We start from the raw sequence: 22,734 nt of genomic DNA on the forward strand, positions 1-22,734 counted from the left end.
GACCTTGAAGCAAAATTTGGTCCAAAGGCCAATCCTTGCTTTGTACGACCCTCGAGCAGAAACCCAACTGCATACTGATGCCAGCAAAATAGGCATAGCCGGCATTCTAATGCAAAAGGGAGAAACTGGTGTATTCCATCCAGTTGCTTATTACAGCCGTCAGACAACCACGGATGAGCAAAAGCTCCATTCGTATGAACTTGAAACATTGGCTGTAATAGCATCGCTAAATAAATTCCGCGTCTATTTGCTTGGGATTAAATTCACCATTTTGACTGATTGTAACTCTTTGCGTACAACCCTAACGAAACGGGACTTAATACCCCGAATAGCGAGATGGTGGATTCAATTCCAAGAATATGACTGTTCCATTGAATACAGACCTGGTGAAAGAATGGCACACGCTGATGCCCTTAGTAGATGTCCCATTCCCGACAATGACTGTGAAACGCGTGTGTTAGACGTGCTAAACGTAGGTTCCCAAGACTGGATCGCAACGGTACAAGACAACGATGATGAGACTAAACGTATTAAAAACGTGTTAACTGATCCGCAATCCCAAAACGCTGCAGACATCATTAAGAATTATAAAATCAAAATGATAAGTTGTATCGTATCATTGAACCAGGCGTGCTTAGGTGGGTGGTGCCAAAGGGTGTGCGTTGGCAAATTCTCAGGGCGAATCACGATGAAGTCGGACACTTTGGCTTCGAAAAACGCTAGAACGGATTAAGGCTACCTTTGGTTCCCAAAAATACGTAAATTCACAAAAAAATATGTTAATGCATGTCTTGAATGTGCCCATCATAAAGTCCCGTCGGGAAGCAAAGCTGGCTTCCTTCATCCCATACCAAAAACTGAAATACCGTTTCACACTATCCACGCGGATCATCTAGGCCCATTCAATCGTAGCAAAGAGGTAACTGCTATATACTTGTCATTATTGACTCTTTCACGAAATACATTAACATAACACCGGTCCGTAATACGAAGTCTACGACAAGTATACGTGTGCTTAAAGAACACATAAGCTACTTCGGTACACCAACGCGACTTATAACTGACCAGGGTACGAGTTTTACGGGAAAGAAATTTCAGGACTTTGTTAAATCGCTTGGTATAAAACATATATTTAATGCCGTAGCTACACCCCGAGCTAACGGCCAGGTGGAGCGGTATAACCGTACCATCCTTGCCGCATTGAGCTCCATGTCCCACGAAAAACCTAAGGGAAACTGGGACGAATACTTACCAGACATTCAATTAGGAATAAATACCACCATACACTCCACGACAAAGAAAACTCCTACAGAACTTCTCTTTGGCTATAGAGCTACCCACCCTCTGTAGGAAACCTAAACGAGATCATAGAAGATGTAGGGGCCGACGTTAGTAATTTAGAAAGTTTACGTGAAACTGCAAAGACCTTGATAGAGGTACAACAAGACAAAGATAAGGCACGTTATGATTTACATAGGAAAAGGGAAATAATTTTGTAGTTGGTGACCTAGTTAGGGTTCTTAGGAATGTTCCTAGTCAAGATGGCCAATCCAGAAAACTAGAAGCTAAATGTCGCGGGCCCTATAGAATTAAGAAAATCCTCCCAAACGATAGGTTTGTCATTGAAGACACCCCGTTAACAAAGAAAGGAAAACTTATGAAGCTATTGTAGCACTAGACAAGCTGTTTCCATGGTTAAGTTTCGGTAGTGCTTATGATGACATGTCCTCAACCGATGAGGATGACGAAGTCCAATGTAACGAATAATGTAAGTCTCACAAGTCTAGCCTTTTGTCAAGTTAAATGAAAAGGTTCCTATTGATAATTAAAATACTATCAAACCAAGGCATCATTTATTACACTCTAAGGCAGGGATTGGCAATGTCATGGACAGTCCCTGGGCAAAGTCATGGCCGGCCTCGCGCCCTTGGAGATTATTAAGATCTTGGTCACCGTGTGGTCATGCAGGGAGCGATAGCGTCATGGTCACCTCCTGTATGTTCTCACGAGAAGATCATGTAAAGTCATGTTCAATTATTAAAAGGCAAATTATAAGTACTATGTGGTATTAACACGCGACCATGTCAAAGGTGGCAGTGTCATGGCCCCTGTTGGTCAAAAGCTTTTAGATCAGGAACATAATGTGAATGCTTGATTGTTAAATTCCCAGAGAATTATAATATTATAAGTAAAAGTAGATTATACAACACGGTGTTATAGATGATTATATTTATTTCTAATATAAAATGTAAAAATTAATTAATTATGATAGTATCTCTTTTCAAGAGGCTGAAGTACTTTATTAATTCACAATTGTAAACTTTAATAATGTTTATATCACATTTCACATCAAGTTGGAACTATATATTCATGTTTGATCAGATTTCGTGAATAATGTACTAAGTAACTATTTCATAACATATTTGATTATGTATCCACGAGCTACTTTATAATATTTGCTTGTCGATATAGACTATGTAAACCTTATTCTTATCTTTGATGTAAACTTGGCTATCGGACATATCTAGTTATGTCAAATATTACTATTTTATAATTACTTACTTTTCATTGCATATCTTTACATAACGAGAGGTCTCGTTAATGTTAGTCGGATGGCCGAGTTGTTAGGCTAAATTTATAAATATTATTTTAAATTTACAAATAGTTCTTGTAAAATGATTTATTAATAACGTCACAATATGCTTTTATATTTTTGTAACTGGCAACACTTTTGTGGTAGTTACTCGTTTCCCGCTTTAAATCTTTTTTGTACAGAATACCAACTGTCATCGACAAGGTTATTTAAGGCGGGAAATGCTGAGAAAAAGCTCAGTCGTCACTTGTCAGTTGTCTCGATAACTTAGTACCCTCTGCTACACAAACGCTGTACTGTAATAAATAGTTTACATATACGACAAAGGAGTTTACTTTATCAAGAACCTCAACAATAGCATGGTATACAATGCTATTGTATACCATGCTATTGTATGCTTCTATGGAAAAATTTTGGATTTAGTGTTATGCAACGATGACGGTGTTTGCGTGAGCGAATGTCCAGCGCCCTTAGCACCTGTTGACAAATATCACCCCGTACTTTTTATCGACTTAAACTTTGCAGCATACGATTATTTGACACCTGCACCCTATACCAGATATCTGTATGATAGGTGTGACTTTTCTTCAATTAATAATGAAATATCGGCTATTGACTGGGTCAATAATTTTGCGAATAGTTCACTATTTTCTAAATAAGAAGAAAACCACCGTAGTAGGTCATCTCTTATGCCATTACTACAAAGCTTCATTTTGAGGATGTTGTGGTCTATTCTGTCGAAGGCTTTGCTGTAATCAGTGTAAACGACATCGACTTGTGCTCCACCATCCATTCCCGCTGTTACGTAATCATTCAACAAGGCCAAATTCGACACTGTTGAACGACCTTTCAGGAAACCATGTTGCGAGGAACTGAAAGTACACTTGAGTGCTGCGTAGACCTGATCATATACTACCCTCTCAAAGACCTTAGCCACAGTGCACAGTTTAGATATTGGTCTATAGTTAATAATTTCATTTTTCGAGCCTTTTTTATGTACGGGAGTGATATAAGCCGACTTCCAGATTTGCGGAATGGTAGATGTGGAAATTGATTTCTTGAACAGTAGTGATATCGGCAGAGCAATAGATTTAGCAGTTCTTATTATAAATTTGGGAGACAAATTATCAGGGCCAGCAGATTTAGACGGATCGAGGTTAGTCAACAATTTAGTAATGTGTTCAATATCAATTTCGATGGAGCAGATATCACCAACAGCATTAACATTCGTCATGTGTTGGGGTACAGAAGGTCTAGAATCAGTTCCTGCGTCATTAATGGAGTCTAGGAATGTAGAATAAAAATGGGAAGAGAACGCATTACAGATGTCGTTACCGGAAGAGATAGTTTTATCTTCATATTTGAAGTAGCTAGGCATTGAATTAGACTTCGAACGTTGCTTAAGGTGAGGAATTGGTCAACAATAATTCCATAACCGGCACGCGCATCTAAGGCGCCAAAAGGGGTCGGAGCGTCTGAGCGGGGCGAGGATAACAATACGCGCGCTAGCTTATAACTAAAAGTCGTAAGCGACAAAATGGTTTTGTAATTTTATTATTTAGAAATGATAATTTAGTAAAAATTCCTTCTACAATTTTAAAGAGTATGTATATACTCAACTGCTAAAAAAGTTAAGAGGCTTAAATCGGTCCCGTATGCCCATAATATGTGAATCTCTTTTTAAAAAGAGGTATGTTTGATATATTTTTCTCTGTTATAAAAGTTACCTAATCATGTTTCTACTTCTAACAAAATAAGGTTTATATCATGAACTTTCAGGTAACCAAGTTGTATTTTGATCCGTTTTGTATTTACTGAGAAAAATTGAAATCCTTGGCGCCAAAAAATCCAATTCGTAACAAAAACTCTTAACAAAACTCCAAAAATGCTTAGGGTTCTTCTCAATGGAAGCTTCAGTAGATGACAAATAATTTAAGTAGCAACTGGCTTCCATTGTTTTCACTCTGTCACGTAGCATCTTAAAAGTAACCTCATCAGAAAGTCTACCATACACCTTGTATTTTCGGTGATATTTAGATTTCTTTTAATCAGACGGGTGGGAGGGGAGAATAAATTGAAGAATGTATTTGTTTCTTAGATGTGCCATTGCTAAAAATAGTCTACACACTCATCAAGTGAACTATTCGCAAAATTATTGACCCAGTCAATAGCCGATATTTCATTATTAATTGAAGAAAAGTCACACCTATCATACAGATGGATATCATACAATAGCATTGTACAATAGCATTGTATACCATGCTATTGTAAACTTCTATGGAAAAATTTTGGATTTAGTGTTATGCAACGATGACGGTGTTTGCGTGAGCGAATGTCCAGCGCCCTTAGCACCTGTTGAAAAATATCACCCCGTACTTTTTATCGACTTAAACTTTGCAGCATACGATTATTTGACACCTGCACCCTATACCAGATATCTGTATGATAGGTGTGACTTTTCTTCAATTAATAATGAAATATCGGCTATTGACTGGGTCAATAATTTTGCGAATAGTTCACTTGATGAGTGTGTAGACTATTTTTATAGCACCATGGCACATCTAAGAAACAAATACATTCCATCTAAAAGTATCCGTCCAAACTCTTACCCAATTTGGTACTCCCCCTCACTTATACGTCTGATTAAAGAGAAATCTAAATATCACCGAAAATACAAGGTGTATGGTAGACTTTCTGATGAGGTTACTTTTAAGATGCTACGTGACAGAGTGAAAACAATGGAAGCCAGTTGCTACTTAAATTATTTGTCATCTACTGAAGCTTCCATTGAGAAGAACCCTAAGCATTTTTGGAGTTTTGTTAAGAGTTTTTGTTACGAATTGGATTTTTTGGCGCCAAGGATTTCAATTTTTCTCAGTAAATACAAAACGGATCAAAATACAACTTGGTTACCTGAAAGTTCATGATATAAACCTTATTTTGTTAGAAGTAGAAACATGATTAGGTAACTTTTATAACAGAGAAAAATATATCAAACTTACCTCTTTTTAAAAAGAGATTCACATATTATGGGCATACGGGACCGATTTAAGCCTCTTAACTTTTTTAGCAGTAATCGATCGCCGCATCGAGAACGCCTGGAAGAGCTACTGGTCCATGAAGCACTACATGAAAGGGGACCTACCCCTTTCACTCAAACGAAAGTTAGTCGACATGTGTATCTTGCCCGTCCTAACCTATGGTGCGCAAACCTGGTCCCTCACCGAGTGTCAGAAGTCCAGGCTCAAGGTTTGCCAAAGAGCGATGGAACGTAGCCTTTTAGGTATTAGACGAACTGATCGTGTACGAAATACCGACATACGTTCCAAAACGGGAGTGGCTGATGTGGGCCGAAAGTCGGCAATATTAAAGTGGAACTGGGCCGGACACGTCAGCCGAATGCATCCGGAAAGATGGGCCACTATCGTCGCTCAGTGGACACCTCAGGATGGACACCGCAGGCGGGGTAGGCCCCGGAAGAGATGGCGTGACGACCTTGACGCCTATTGTCGAGACTGGTGGGCTCGGTCGAAAGATCGAGAAGTGTGGAAGCAAGATGGGGAGGCCTTTGCCCAGCAGTGGGACAGTATGGGCTAAAAATAATAATAAAAGTATATACATACTCTTTAAAATTGTAGAAGGAATTTTTACTAAATTATCATTTCTAAATAATAAAATTACAAAACCATTTTGTCGCTTACGACTTTTAGTTATAAGCTAGCGCGCGTATTGTTATCCTCGCCCCGCTCAGACGCTCCGACCCCTTTTGGCGCCTTAGATGCGCGTGCCGGTTATGGAATTATTGTTGACCAATTCCTCGCCTTAAGCAACGTTCGAAGTCTAATTCAATGCCTAGCTACTTCAAATATGAAGATAAAACTATCTCTTCCGGTAACGACATCTGTAATGCGTTCTCTTCCCATTTTTATTCTACATTCCTAGACTCCATTAATGACGCAGGAACTGATTCTAGACCTTCTGTACCCCTACACATGACGAATGTTAATGCTGTTGGTGATATCTGCTCCATCGAAATTGATATTGAACACATTACTAAATTGTTGACTAACCTCGATCCGTCTAAATCTGCTGGCCCTGATAATTTGTCTCCCAAATTTATAATAAGAACTGCTAAATCTATTGCTCTGCCGATATCACTACTGTTCAAGAAATCAATTTCCACATCTACCATTCCGCAAATCTGAAGTCGGCTTATACTCCCGTACATAAAAAGGCTCGAAAATGAAATTATTAACTATAGACCAATATCTAAACTGTGCACTGTGGCTAAGGTCTTTGAGAGGGTAGTATATGATCAGGTCTACGCAGCACTCAAGTGTACTTTCAGTTCCTCGCAACATGGTTTCCTGAAAGGTCGTTCAACAGTGTCGAATTTGGCCTTGTTGAATGATTACGTAACAGCGGGAATGGATGGTGGAGCACAAGTCGATGTCGTTTACACTGATTACAGCAAAGCCTTCGACAGAATAGACCACAACATCCTCAAAATGAAGCTTTGTAGTAATGGCATAAGAGATGACCTACTACGGTGGTTTTCTTCTTATTTAGAAAATAGATCTCAATCTGTTGTTACCGCTAACTACACCTCAAGCTGGATTTTGATCCCTAGCGGTGAGCTTCAAGGCTCCCTTATGGCCCCATTGCTCTTCATCATCTACATATGTAAGCGACATCGACTCTTGCTTCCGCCATTCTAATCTTCTCTGCTTTGCAGACGATATGAAAATCTATTCGTCCATATCGTCAATAAAGGACGTTGAAGCACTTCAATCTGACTTATCAAGACTTGACACTTACTGTCAAACTAATAAACTGGACCTTAACCCTTCTAAATGCTCTCTACTATAGAGTGACTATATAGAGAGGTGACTATAGAGTCTATAGTCACCTTTAGTAGGAAACGCGCACCAATATTAGTCAACTACGAACTCAAAGGTCAAATACTGCCAAGATGTGATGGGGTGCGTGACCTTGGTGTCTATCACGATTCTAAGCTTTTATTTGACAGTCACATTGAACAAGTAGTTGCTATGCCTTAGGTTTTGTGATGAGAATATCCAAGTGTTTTAAAAAAGGTAAAACACTTAAAATTCTTTATTGTGCATTTGTAAGAAGTCACCTTGAGTATGCATCACAAATTTGGAATCCACGCTATGACAAATATATTGATCGCTTAGAGAGCATTCAGAAACGTTTTATAAGATATTTATGTTATCGGCTCAATATACCATACAGGTCAGAGAATTATATAAATCAGTGCAAAAAATTCCACCTTCAGTCACTCACTTGTAAACCGACGCCATTTAGCCGACTGTTCATTTCTACTCAAACTGCTGTCAAATGAAATTGACTGCCCTAATTTATTGCAAAAACTTAATTTCTCAGTTCCTTAAAAATCTGTTCGGTTTAACCCACCTATATCAGTCCCATTGTCATCTTCGAACTATAGGCAGAATACATACATGTTGCGAGCGAGCAAGGATTTTAACAAATTGTGTAAAGAGACTCTTTTGACCCATTCAATACCAAGAGTGCTGTGGTTCGTAGGCAACTAAATCACGATTTTTTCAAAATTTAACTTTGTATTATGTAACTACGAGTACTAGCTGGTGCCCGCGACCAGGCCCGCCGCTAGCTGTTTGTTCGCCCGCGTGCAAAACTGATTATGCCGCCCTACGACTACATACGTTTTGTCAAAAAATATATAGGGGGCGGATCCAGGGGGTCCGGACAATTCATATCTATCTTACTTGTCCAACAGAAAAAAATATGTACCTAGATGCACCGCTCTGATTGCAGAAAACCCGCCTACTTTTGGATAAATAACTATTGCAATACATATCATACATTACACATAACTTTTTATTTACTTGAAATGTTCAGAGTAACCTAAGCAGTCTCTGGGGTAGCCCATAAGCAAACTAAGCAATTAATTAGGGCATTATTAGCAAGCAATTGCTTAGGGCATCAATGCAGTGCAATCATTACATAAGTGGCCCCTATGTATTGAAAGATTATGATTAACTTAAACTAACGCACTTAAATATCTGAAACAATGTTTAAAGTCAGTAAAATATATTATTTGGGGGGTTTCCCGTTGAAAAGTAAACTTACAAGACACAGGACATATGTAAGGAAGCGCGAGCGGAGCGAGCGCGAAAATTTTTAGTCTAAGGACACAAAACAAATAACAACTACTGTAAATAAACACAGCAAAGTCAAAAAGTAAGATATGCACAGAAGTGAAGTGCAAAAGCCGCGAGCGAAGCGAGCGCGATTTTTACCTTAGAGTTTTCAAGAAGTAAACATATCATAAAAAGTGTTTTTCGGAATTGAATGCCTCAACAATTAAACAAAGATAAAATGCGACATCTGACATGGAGTCGCGAGCGCAGCGAGCGCGAATTTTTTTGGGGATGCAAAGGGTGAAACAGTCAAAATTAATAGGAGACGACCAAAGATAGGGCGGCTTTTTCTGAAATTTTATTGGTTTAATTGTGCCGCCCCCTAAATAGCATTTGCTCCACGCTACGCCACTGGTTGTCATCTTAAATCTTTTTTAAGAATCTTTAATTTTGAAATGACCTTTCAACAGATGTACCTAACTGAAACCGGCAGTGTAAGTAATATTCTTAGCGCTATTGCTGTGTTCGGGAATATTGAAATCAAATCATTAGTAAAAAGATATTGTATTTTTTTAATATTACGTGATAACTCGCTAGATTTGCCGCCCCCCAGGACGTGCCGCCCGCGTGCTGTGCACGCGCTGCACGCCCGCTTACGGCGGGCCTGCCCGCGACTTCGTCTGCGCAGGTTTAGTATTTCGAACAATATGTTTACAAATTGTAGCCTATGTGTTATTCTGATGTATAAGCTATGTTATTGTAAAGTTTCATTAAAATCCATTCAGTAGTTTTTGCGTGAAAGAGTAACAAACATCCATACATCCATACATCCATACATACAAACTTTCGCGTTTATAATATTAAGTAGGATAGACCAGAACATAGACCAGCTGATGACTTAGCTTTAAGCGTGTTATTCCATTGTTATCCGTGAAAACCTATAATTGGCTTTCTGTTTTCTTTATATACCTATGTTTACAACATTGTTTTGTATAGCTGTTGGTTTTCCAATAAGTAAATAAATAAATAAATAATAAAAAGTAATATTTTCAACTGCGTAGATATATTTTTTATTGTCGTAGTTATTTATTTTTATCAAAATAGACTTAAAAATAACGCATAGAATTCGGAACGATTGAACGAATGATTTAAATATTTGTTGCTTATAATCTGTGGATATTATTTGAACCACAGACAAATCGAAGTACCAAACAGTCTTCTCTTAGTCTACGTTTTGTAATAAGGATGTAAACACTATCGTAAGTACCGTAATAAACCAAGACGTCTTCAGTCTGGTTTAAACCACTACTTGCGGCAGTTTTTATAATAAGAGGGCTTAGGTTTAAATAAAATTAGTGACAGCAGTGCTCCTACAAAACTAATATCGAACCAGGAACTCGTAACTGAGGCGAAATCGGTATGTGACTTATTTAATATTTTTTTCTCGTCGATTGGAACAGATTTAGTCAACAAAATACATAAAGACTATCACATAAACACCGGTAACATACTAATGTTCGATGATAATTATTACACACATGACACAATCTTAAGCGAACTTACACCATGCACTACAAACGGAATTTCTAAGATCATTGATAACCCTGACAGCAATACCAGCACCGGCCTAGATGGCATAAGCACAAAAGCGGTTAAATGCTTAAAAACCATAATTATTGACGAGCTTACTGATTGCATAAACAAATGTTTATCAAGTGGTACTTTTCCTGATACCGTCAAGTTAGCAAAGGTGAGTCCTATTTACAAAGCTAGAAAAAGTTGGTCAAAAGTCAATGGTTTAAAAAATCTGATCCAACAGTATTAGAAATGTTGATTAAATGAAAGCCCCAATAATTCAGACAGAATGTTTATTAGCGTTATACTTATTTTACTGCACATTATAATGATCCACTACGCACGCCATTATCAAAGCTCACCGGAAGAAGGGAGGATGACAGATACTTCCTGTCATAGTGACGGGACAACCACAGACAAAATAGTAACTTAATCTATGGTAGTATTCCAATACCCCCGCTCAAGATCAAGTCTAATTTTTTTTCTTACAATCTTATACAAAACAATAAAAATTTACTTGATATTGAACACATCCTTATTTTATAAAAATGGCAACATTACAATCTGTCATTATGACGTTTGACATTTAAAATGGTTAACTTGACATTGACAGAAAAATATAACCTCTCTATATCTTACACACATATTTAAAGAATTTAAAGAAAATGTTTACTAAAACATGTTACAAATATCCAAGTAGTACAAAACATGCTAAATTAACAACAAATACAAACAATGTTTGAACATCTTATAATCTACGTTTCGTACAAACCAAGTGTTTCACAAAAATAGTTATGTTTAACTTGAGACAATGATTTGGTAAGTATATCAGCTTTATTTTCATTAGTACACACATATTTCAATGTAATTAAACCTTTGTTTACTATGTCTTTTATAAAATGAACTTTTATATCAATATGTTTGGATCTTTTACTGTTTTCATAGCTTTCTATCATTTTAATTGTACTTTGATTGTCAATAAACAAAGAACAGGTTAAGTCTTTATCACAATGTAAGTCTTTTAACACTTCTCTAATGTAGACAATTTCACTTACAGATAGAGCTGCTGCAATATATTCGGATTCTGCTGTTGACAATGCGACTGAAGTCTGCTTCTTGGAAGTCCAGCTGACCAGGCTGCCTCGATGAAATATTGCAACTCCACTGACGCTCTTACGATCCATTTGTTCACTTCCCAATCAGAATCTGAAAAGGCTAGTAATGTATTATTAGTTTCTCTTCTGTATACTAATCCTTTGTGCTTTGTTTGTTTCAGGTATCTCAAGATTCTTCTCGGCTGTCCACAGTGTTGAAGTTGGATGATTCATATATCTGCTAAGGAATCCTGTTGCATAGGCTATGTCAGGACGACTAATTGTAGCCAAATACATGAGTGACCCGATGAGTTCTCTATATGGAATGTTATTCAGTACTTCTTCATTTTGATTTATTTTTAAGTTAACTTCCATAGGTGTATTACATCCTTTACAGTCTTGCATATGAAACTTCAATAAAATTTTCTCTATAATTTGTGTTTGTTTTATTTTTATTCCATCTTTGGTTTTAGTTATTTCCATTCCCAAGAATTTATTTATATTTCCCATATGCTTAGCTTGAAATTGTTCTTTTTAGCTTCTGTATAATATTTTGTCCATTTCCAATTATTAATATATCGTCCACAAATATAAGTATATAAACATCTTGTCCTGTATATAAGCAGAAATCACTCTGAGATTGTTTTAGTCCATTTTGTGTTAAGAACTTGCTTAATTTTTCATTCCAACAACGTGGAGCTTCTTTCAGTCCATATAAAGCTTTCTTTAACTTTAAAACTTTTCCTTCTGTCTTATTCTGTAGTCCTTCAGGGTACTTTATATATATGTTTGAGTTTAATTCTCCATTTAAAACGCTGTAGGTATGTCAAGCTGTTTGATAGGTAATTCCTCCTGAACTGCTTTATTTAAGAATAACCTTACTGTAGTCATTCTTGCTACTGGTGCGTATACATTTTGAGTAGTTTCCTCCTGAAAACCTTTTGCGACTAATCTGGCTTTCTTGGTGTTGTCTGCTTTAGTCCGAAATACCCATTTTGTGTCGATAGCCTTGTGTCCTTCTGGTAGATCACTTTCTTCCCATGTCTTTAATTTTTATGTGCTTCTAACTCTTTTGTATTGCTTCTTTCCATTCTTCTTGTTTAATGGCCTCATTGTAGCTGACTGGGTCTTCAGACATTAGCATATGCTATGTTTGACATATCATAGTCATCATACTTTGCCGGTAATTTCACATGTCTTCTTGTGTGTCTGATTTCCTCTGTATTCTGATCAGTTTCTGTCTCTTGAGTGTTTTCCATAGTTTGTTCAGTACTTTCCCTGATCTCCTCTGTATTCTGATCAGTTTCTGTCTCTTGATTGTTTTCCTTATCTGTTGATTCTTCATCATCTATATAATGGTAAGTATTTGTCTCATTTTCTTCATATTTGTAGTTTGATTCATCAAAACGTACATCTCGTGATTCAATTATATCATTTGTTTTTGGGTCCCATAATCTATATCCTGAACCACAGTATCCTATCATTCTCACTGATTTTGCTCTGGGTTCCAACTTGTTGGGTCTTGGTAATATGGTACACCATGCTTTTGCACCAAACACTCTTAGTTTATCCAAATTGTTTTTGCCATACCACAATTTAGCTGGTGTGTCTCCTTTGAGAGCTTTTGTAGGTGCCCTATTTATAGTATAAGCCGCACATCTTATAGCTTCACCCCATAGGTATTTAGGTAAGTTTGTTTCCAAAAGCATTGCTCTCACCTTATCTGCCAGTGTCCTATTCATGCGTTCACATACTGAAACTTGTTGTGGGGTATATGCACATGATGTTTCTTGTTTAATGCCATATTCTTCATAAAATGACTTGAGTTCCTCATTTACAAATTCTGTTCCTCTGTCAGTCCGTATTCTCTGTACATTATTTCCATTGTTCTTCATAACTTTTATATAATTCATAATGTAGTATTTTGCTTCATCTTTGGAATGTAGTAAATGAACTTCAAGAAAATGGGAGTAGTCATCTATGATTGTTAAGTAATATCTTTCTTCTTTATGAGTGATGGAGTGACAGGTCCTCCTATATCACAGTATATTAGCTGACCAATTTTTCTAGTTCTTGGCAAAGGAATTGGCTTGAATGGACATCTTGTAGCTTTAGCTTCCATGCAAATGCTGCATCGCACCTTGGATAGTGGTAGATCAAGGACTCTCAACCCTCCATAGTTTAAATGTCCTAATCTTCTGTGCCAAAGATTCTCGTCTTCTGATATCAATGCATGTGTCTTTCTTACATTTAAATCTAATTTCATTGTATATAATTTTCCATTGCTTTGCCCTTGCACATGTATGTTACCTTTGCTTATTAATGCTGTTTCTTTTCTAAATGTCACTTGTAAACCTTTTTCATTAAGTTTTCACTGACAATAGGTTGTGAGACAATTTCTCCAAAATCTCTGAATTGATATTTCTAGTCCTTCTTTGAAGTTCCTTTAATTTTTTTTAGAGTTGTTCCTATTGTATTTCCATCTGCTACTTTAATATTTATGCGAGGAATCTTCTGTATATCTGTCATGTATTTCTAAGTTGTGAGATATCATATGGTGTGATGCACCAGAGTCTATCACAAATTCTATTTCTTCTTTATGTGATTTTGTGTGTTTTCTGCCGAGTTGGCCTGCGCTGCTACAAATGATACTTCCTTGTTAGTGGTATGCTCTTCTCCAATATTTGCAGTTTGTTTTCTAGTCTGCCTCATGCCTCTGCCTCGTGATCTGAAGCTTTCTCTGATGAAAATTTCTTTTGGGCAATTTCGAGCAAAATGGTTGGGTTCTCCACAACTATAGCATTTTATTTGAGAAGTGCTTTCAAAACATACTCATTGGTTTTCTCGTAACACCTTGATTAGATTTCTCTTTCATTTCCGCGTCCAGTAATTTGCTTTTACAAAATCTAAAGTTAATTCACTGTTTGACATTTCAAGAGCTGTGACTAAGGGTTGATAAGCTTGTTCGATACTTAATAGAAATTGACATACTTTCTCTTTCTCATCTATGACGATTCCATGACTGGCGATATCTTGAACTAGTTTTCGAATTTATTTATATGATCCTGAACACTTTGATTCTTACTGCATTTCAAGTTTATCAGTTGTTTTTGAGACATAAGCTGCTGAGTGTAGATTTTCTTTGAAACGTACTCTTGAGCTTGGTAATCATGTCATATGCGGTTGATGCATTTTTAACATAGTCTAGATACTTATCTGGTATTCCTGTATTATTATATTGCGTGCTTTCGAGTCTTGTTTGATGAACTCTTCCTCTTTTGCTTTCTTCTCGTTCCCGCTTTCTATTACCTTTCTCAATCCCTTTCATCTAGTAGAATCTCGATTCTAAAGAGCCAATTCTCAAAATTGTCTTCCAGTTTCGGTATATGGGAACACGACGCTGTCATTATTTTGGCTTTCTTCTTTTCGTTTCTGGCTGAAAATAAACCTACCCTTTTACCCTTTTGACGTGACCTTACTTGTTGATTAGGTACTTTCCTACGCTATCCTGTGTCATCTGACTGAATTATGGGCCTGGGCCCATAACCTATTAGAAATGTTGATTAAATGAAAGCCCCAATAATTCAGACAGAATGTTTATTAGCGTTATACTTATTTTACTGCACATTATAATGATCCACTACGCACGCCATTATCAAAGCTCACCGGAAGAAGGGAGGATGACAGATACTTCCTGTCATAGTGACGGGACAACCACAGACAAAATAGTAACTTAATCTATGGTAGTATTCCAATAAACAGACAAACTGTTGTATACAGTTTTGTTGGACATTTTGTACCTTTTAGAATATATAATATACCTTGTAATAAACAATAAATAAATAAATTAATAATTAAATGGACCAAAACGGAACTGCATGTTCTAGAAGTGAAAACCAGAACCATACTAACACAACATAGATACCACCATCCTAAGTCTGCAATTATTGGAATACTACCATAGATTAAGTTACTATTTTGTCTGTGGTTGTCCCGTCACTATGACAGGAAGTATCTGTCATCCTCCCTTCTTCCGGTGAGCTTTGATAATGGCGTGCGTAGTAGATTATTATAATGTGCAGTAAAATAAGTATAACGCTAATAAACATTCTGTCTGAATTATTGGGGTTTTCATTTAATCAACATTTCTAATAGGTTATGGGCCCAGGCCCATAATTCAGTCAGATGACACAGGATAGCGTAGGAAAGTACCTAATCAACAAGTAAGGTTACGGTCAAACACGTGTAAAAGGGTAAAAGGGGTAGGCTTATTTTTCAGCCAGAAACGAAAAGAAGAAAGCCAAAATAATGACAGCGTCGTGTTCCCATATACCGAAACTGGAAGACAATTTTGAGAATTGGCTCTTTAGAATCGAAATTCTCCTAGATGAAAAGGGATTGAGAAAGGTAATAGAAAGCGGGAACGAGAAGAAAGCAAAAGAGGAAGAGTTCATCAAACAAGACTCGAAAGCACGCAATATAATAATACAAGGAATACCAGATAAGTATCTAGACTATGTTAAAATGCATCAACCGCATATGACATGATTACCAAGCTCAAGAGTACGTTTCAAAGAAAATCTACACTCAGCAGCTTATGTCTCAAAAACAACTGATAAACTTGAAATGCAGTAAGAATCAAAGTGTTCAGGATCATATAAATAAATTCGAAAACTAGTTCAAGATATCGCCAGTCATGGAATCGTCATAGATGAGAAAGAGAAAGTATGTCAATTTCTATTAAGTATCGAACAAGCTTATCAACCCTTAGTCACAGCTCTTGAAATGTCAAACAGTGAATTAACTTTAGATTTTGTAAAAAGCAAATTACTGGACGCGGAAATGAAAGAGAAATCTAATCAAGGTGTTACGAGAAAACCAATGAGTATGTTTTGAAAGCACTTCTCAAATAAAATGCTATAGTTGTGGAGAACCCAACCATTTTGCTCGAAATTGCCCAAAAAGAAATTTTCATCAGAGAGGCCGCAGAAGCTTCAGATCACGAGGCAGAGGCATGAGGCAGACTAGAAAACAAACTGCAAATATTGGAGAAGAGCATACCACTAATAAGGAAGTATCATTTGTAGCAGCGCAGGCCAACTCGGCAGAAAACACACAAAATCACATAAAAGAAGAAATAGAATTTGTGATAGACTCTGGTGCATCACACCATATGATATCTCACAACTTCCAGAAATACATGACAGATATACAGAAGATTCCTCGCATAAATATTAAAGTAGCAGATGGAAATACAATAGGAACAACTCTAAAAGGAAAATTAAAAGGAACTTCAAAAGAAGGACTAGAAATATCAATTCCAGATTGCCTTATTTTAGAGAAATTGTCTCACAACCTATTGTCAGTGAGAAAACTTAATGAAAAAGGTTTACAAGTGACATTTAGAAAAGAAACAGCATTAATAAGCAAAGGTAACATACATGTGCAAGGGCAAAGCAATGGAAAATTATATACAATGAAATTAGATTTAAATGTAAGAAAGACACATGCATTGATATCAGAAGACGAGAATCTTTGGCACAGAAGATTAGGACATTTAAACTATGGAGGGTTGAGAGTCCTTGATCTACCACTATCCAAGGTACGATGCAGCATTTGCATGGAAGCTAAAGCTACAAGATGTCCATTCAAGCCAATTTCTTTGCCAAGAACTAGAAAAATTGGTCAGCTAATATACTGTGATATAGGAGGACCTGTCACTCCCATCACTCATAAAGAAGAAAGATATTACTTAACAATCATAGATGACTACTCCCATTTTCTTGAAGTTCATTTACTACATTCCAAAGATGAAGCAAAATACTACATTATGAATTATATAAAAGTTATGAAGAACAATGGAAATAATGTACAGAGAATAAGGACTGACAGAGGAACAGAATTTGTAAATGAGGAACTCAAGTCATTTTATGAGGAATATGCCATTAAACAAGAAGAATGGAAAGAAGCAATACAAAAAGAGTTAGAAGCACATAAAAAATTAAAGACATGGGAAGAAAGTGATCTACCAGAAGGACACAAGGCTATCGACACAAAATGGGTATTTCGGACTAAAGCAGACAACACCAAGAAAGCCAGATTAGTCGCAAAAGGTTTTCAGGAGGAAACTACTCAAAATGTATACGCACCAGTAGCAAGAATGACTACAGTAAGGTTATTCTTAAATAAAGCAGTTCAGGAGGAATTACCTATCAAACAGCTTGACATACCTACAGCGTTTTTAAATGGAGAATTAAACTCAAACATATATATAAAGTACCCTGAAGGACTACAGAATAAGACAGAAGGAAAAGTTTTAAAGTTAAAGAAAGCTTTATATGGACTGAAAGAAGCTCCACGTTGTTGGAATGAAAAATTAAGCAAGTTCTTAACACAAAATGGACTAAAACAATCTCAGAGTGATTTCTGCTTATATACAGGACAAGATGTTTATATACTTATATTTGTGGACGATATATTAATAATTGAAATGGACAAAATATTATACAGAAGCTAAAAGAACAATTTCAAGCTAAGCATATGGGAAATATAAATAAATTCTTGGGAATGGAAATAACTAAAACCAAAGATGGAATAAAAATAAAACAAACACAAATTATAGAGAAAATTTTATTGAAGTTTCATATGCAAGACTGTAAAGGATGTAATACACCTATGGAAGTTAACTTAAAAATAAATCAAAATGAAGAAGTACTGAATAACATTCCATATAGAGAACTCATCGGGTCACTCATGTATTTGGCTACAATTAGTCGTCCTGACATAGCCTATGCAACAGGATTCCTTAGTAGATATATGAATCATCCAACTTCAACACTGTGGACAGCGAAGAGAATCTTGAGATACCTGAAACAAACAAAGCACAAAGGATTAGTATACAGAAGAGAAACTAATAATATATTACTAGCCTTTTCAGATTCTGATTGGGGAAGTGAACAAATGGATCGTAAGAGCGTCAGTGGAGTTGCAATATTTCATCGAGGCAGCCTGGTCAGCTGGACTTCCAAGAAGCAGACTTCAGTCGCATTGTCAACAGCAGAATCCGAATATATTGCAGCAGCTCTATCTGTAAGTGAAATTGTCTACATTAGAGAAGTGTTAAAAGACTTACATTGTGATAAAGACTTAACCTGTTCTTTGTTTATTGACAATCAAAGTACAATTAAAATGATAGAAAGCTATGAAAACAGTAAAAGATCCAAACATATTGATATAAAAGTTCATTTTATAAAAGACATAGTAAACAAAGGTTTAATTACATTGAAATATGTGTGTACTAATGAAAATAAAGCTGATATACTTACCAAATCATTGTCTCAAGTTAAACATAACTATTTTTGTGAAACACTTGGTTTGTACGAAACGTAGATTATATGATGTTCAAACATTGTTTGTATTTGTTGTTAATTTAGCATGTTTTGTATTACTTGGATATTTGTAACATGTTTTAGTAAACATTTTCTTTAAATATGGATGTAAGATTTAGAGAGGTTATATTTTTCTGTCAATGTCAAGTTAACCATTTTAAATGTCAAACGTCATAATGACAGATTGTAATGTTGCCATTTTTATAAAATAAGGATGTGTTCAATATCAAGTAAATTTTTATTGTTTTGTATAAGATTGTAAGAAAAAAAAATTAGACTTGATCTTGAGCGGGGGTATTGGAATACTACCATAGATTAAGTTACTATTTTGTCTGTGGTTGTCCCGTCACTATGACAGGAAGTATCTGTCATCCTCCCTTCTTCCGGTGAGCTTTGATAATGGCGTGCGTAGTAGATTATTATAATGTGCAGTAAAATAAGTATAACGCTAATAAACATTCTGTCTGAATTATTGGGGTTTTCATTTAATCAACATTTCTAATAGCAATAGAAAGAGTCATTTTATCTAGGAAAGATGGAGGGAGAGGGTTAATTGAAATAAGCTATCTTCACAAACGACAAATTATAAGTCTTAAGCAATTCTTCAGACGGAAACAAAACAATAGTACATTACACAAAGCTATAAGCGATTTAGATGAACAATACACACCACTAAATTTAAGCAACGACAATAACATAGAAACAGAAAATAAAACAACATATAGAAGACATACACAGAAAATGGAAGCAAAAAGAACTACAAGGTAGGCACCCGAACGATCTACAGCAGATATTCATAGATAAAGATGCTTCTAATAAATGGTTAGAATTAAGTGGATTGTTCCCAGAACCGAGGGATTTATGCTGGCGATACAGGACCAGGTTATCAATACGAAAAACTATAGGAAATATATAATCAGAGACAGTACGATGAGAAACGACCTATGCAGAAAATGTCACAGTAAGCCGGAGACCATTCAACATATCACAGGAGCATATAGCACACTTACACAAAACGATTACACACACAGACACAACCAACTCGTCAATGTATGTTACCAAAAACTAGCAGACAAACACAAACTCACGCAAGACCCATACACACCATATTACAAATATTCACCAAAATCGGTTTTAGAGAATGAACGATATAAGATGTATTACGACCGCACCATCATCACAGATTACACCATATACAATAATAGACCCGATATAACGCTAACAGACAAACAAAACAAACACACATACATAATAGATATAGCAGTACCAAATACAAATAACATACAAAAAACTATCACAGAGAAGATCAGAAAATACACAGAACTACAAGAAAAAAACACTAGAGTCTGCAAAATGAACCGCGTAACAATAGTCCCAATAGAACTATTATATAATCTGTGCCAATAGTTATTTCAACTACAGGCGTCATCCCAAAACAAATTTTTAATAGTCTGAATGCCCTAAATCTATCAAAATACACTTACCTAACATTGCAAAAAGCCGCTATAATAAATACATGTCGCATAGTCAGAAAATTTCTACAGCTAGATCTGGACAGTAATTTCAGTGCAGTACCAAATTCATCATCTCAAATTATCCCGTCAATAAATTAGTATCTCACTTTGGCCTAGGCCCGTAAGATACTACAAATACCAGGTTTTAATAAACCTGAGAAAAATAAATTTGAAAACCAGAATAATAAGGACTGACCCAAATACCTATAGACCTGGGTCGGTATTGCCTGTTTTGTCCAAAATATTTGAACGAGTTATGTATGACCGTCTAAATAATTATCTCACTCAAAAACAGTTTCTAATAGAACAGCAATATGGTTTTCGTACACGATCAAGCACTAAAACAGCCGCTATTGATCTTATCACAAAAATCAAAACCAACATAGATCAAAGAAACCTAGTGTTAGGGATTTTTATTGACTTAAAAAAAGCTTTTGACACAGTGAGTCACAAAAAGCTATTATAGAAATTTTCCAACATAGGTGTCACAGGAAAGGCCCTTAACATTTTTAAATCCTACCTACAAAACAGAAAACAGGTAGTTAAAATAGAGGATATTACAAGCGCAATCAAAACCATGCCATCATACGGCTGTCCACAAGGCTCAATAATCAGTCCACTATTATTCTTAATCTACATAAATAACCTCGACATCGACCAATGCTGTGCTAGTGACTTCCCCACTCGACAAAATGTCAACCGAGATTAATCAGTTTTTAATTTTATCAGTTTTTGACACAGAATTTTAGCTAAATATGATGTTTTAATTATAATTTCTTATTGTAAGGAATTTGAGGCAGCTTTTAAGTATAAAATAAACAGAAATCTCTAAATTCGTGCTGTGAATATAATCTATGCTTACCCTACGCAAACACGCTCGCAAGAGTAGCGCTAGTGTAGATTCGAATTATCAACCGAGTTTTAGGATGCCAATCACGAAACTCACGGCGGATTCAGATTCGAAGTTTAGAGTGAATTCTTATAGAATCGCACTGCAGGTCAGGCAAGTACCAATGCAACTTTTGTAAGTTTGTATGTATTTTCTAAGTATATCTTAGACACCAATGACTGTGTTTCGGATGGCACGTTAAACTGCACTAGTTTACACGGCTTTTATACCCCAGATAAAAGTTGTTGAATTTTATCTATCTATCTATAGGTACTCTATGAAAAATATATAAAAAAATCTATCAGGTCCACGTTTGGAATTATACTTAATTTAAAAAACAGGAGAAAATGGACCATAAACAACCAAAAATTATTAATTTTTGACTTCTTTTTATAGGTTTCGGAATCGGTTTCTTTTAATATAGACCAACAGTAGTCTCCCAACATATAGCCTTGATGACGATCTTCAAAAGCCTTTAAATCCTGTTGAAAATGCTCTCCTTGTTCGTCGCTCATGCTTCCTAAGCTTTCCGGAAAAAAATCCAAGTGGGAATGTAGAAAATGAATCTTTTGACATGTTAACACCCATCTTATGATAATTTTGTAATGAATCACTCACTATCTCTTTATTGTTTTCACTTGTATTATTTACTTTTATTATGTGTGTTCTATTTTTCTTCTTATCTGTATTCTGTGTGTGTAAGTGTGTACATAAACTGTTAAATAAATAAATCAATATTTGTTTTCTTAGTCTAATCTTCATTTTAATATATCGCGTACTGAAGGAAAGCGTAAGGGGTGGATCGTTTTTTTTGCACGCAAGTGTATTTCATCCACTAACATTTTTTTTAATGCAAGGTTGCAGTATTTAGTTTCAAAAATAACTTACTTGTAAAACCAGGCGTAAGAGGGTGAGGGATTGCCTTCAGCTTTGCAATCCAGTGTAAGTTGAGAGAACAGGTTCGCTTCTATTACTGTGCTTGGTCCCACCCAAATCACTCGTGGAGGATCTTAAACATAAAGAATAAAGTTTCTTACTAGGCTGATGATGATTGTGACAATATTGTATCACCTATGATAGATACGCAATAAAGATTAAAAAAAAACTCACACTTTATATCAATCTCTATCTGCGCTGGTACGGATTCCCCTAAAAAATTTCTTGCGTGGCAGCCGTATTTACCTTAAAATAACCAAACAAAAACTTTGAAGTTAATCAACACGACACCATTTAAAATTACCAGGGCTTACATTTAGTACACTTCTAACCAGAATCATTCCTAGATACTGGAACAAGGATCAGATTTGCTCCCTTCGTAGAGATAACTTGACCGTTCTTGGTCCACCACACATAGGGGCTGGGGTTGCCGTCAGCTCGGCACTCCAGGGTGAGAGCACTCAGACCCTCTTCTAAATTGGCCAGGCTGCTCTCGTCACTTCCACTTACAGAAACTTCTGGAGCGTCTGAAAAAAGCAAATGCAATATTTCTGATATAAATCAAATTAATTATGAATTGATTAATCATACGACATTAC

At 36.1% G+C, this 22,734-nt stretch overlaps 1 protein-coding gene and 1 long non-coding RNA gene across 2 annotated transcripts in view; one reads left to right on the top strand and one right to left on the bottom strand.

Moving 5' to 3' along the window:
• LOC135117206 (hemicentin-1-like) overlaps positions 1–22,734 on the bottom strand; it is an 81,414-nt gene that overhangs the window by 23,627 nt on the left and 35,053 nt on the right. Inside the window, exons 5-7 of the mRNA XM_064035799.1 lie at positions 22,468–22,662; positions 22,310–22,381; positions 22,088–22,208 (exon numbers count right to left, since the gene is read on the bottom strand). Of these exons, the coding sequence (XP_063891869.1) occupies positions 22,088–22,208; positions 22,310–22,381; positions 22,468–22,662 (388 nt within the window). The remainder of the gene's footprint in view (positions 1–22,087; positions 22,209–22,309; positions 22,382–22,467; positions 22,663–22,734) is intronic.
• Positions 10,842–11,497, top strand: LOC135117214 (uncharacterized). The gene is made up of 2 exons (XR_010276709.1): positions 10,842–11,133; positions 11,372–11,497. It is a non-coding gene; the product is annotated as an uncharacterized LOC135117214 (long non-coding RNA).

The sequence above is a fragment of the Helicoverpa armigera genome, chromosome 8 (genome assembly GCF_030705265.1).
Source record: "Helicoverpa armigera isolate CAAS_96S chromosome 8, ASM3070526v1, whole genome shotgun sequence".
Taxonomy (NCBI): Eukaryota; Metazoa; Arthropoda; class Insecta; order Lepidoptera; family Noctuidae; genus Helicoverpa; species Helicoverpa armigera.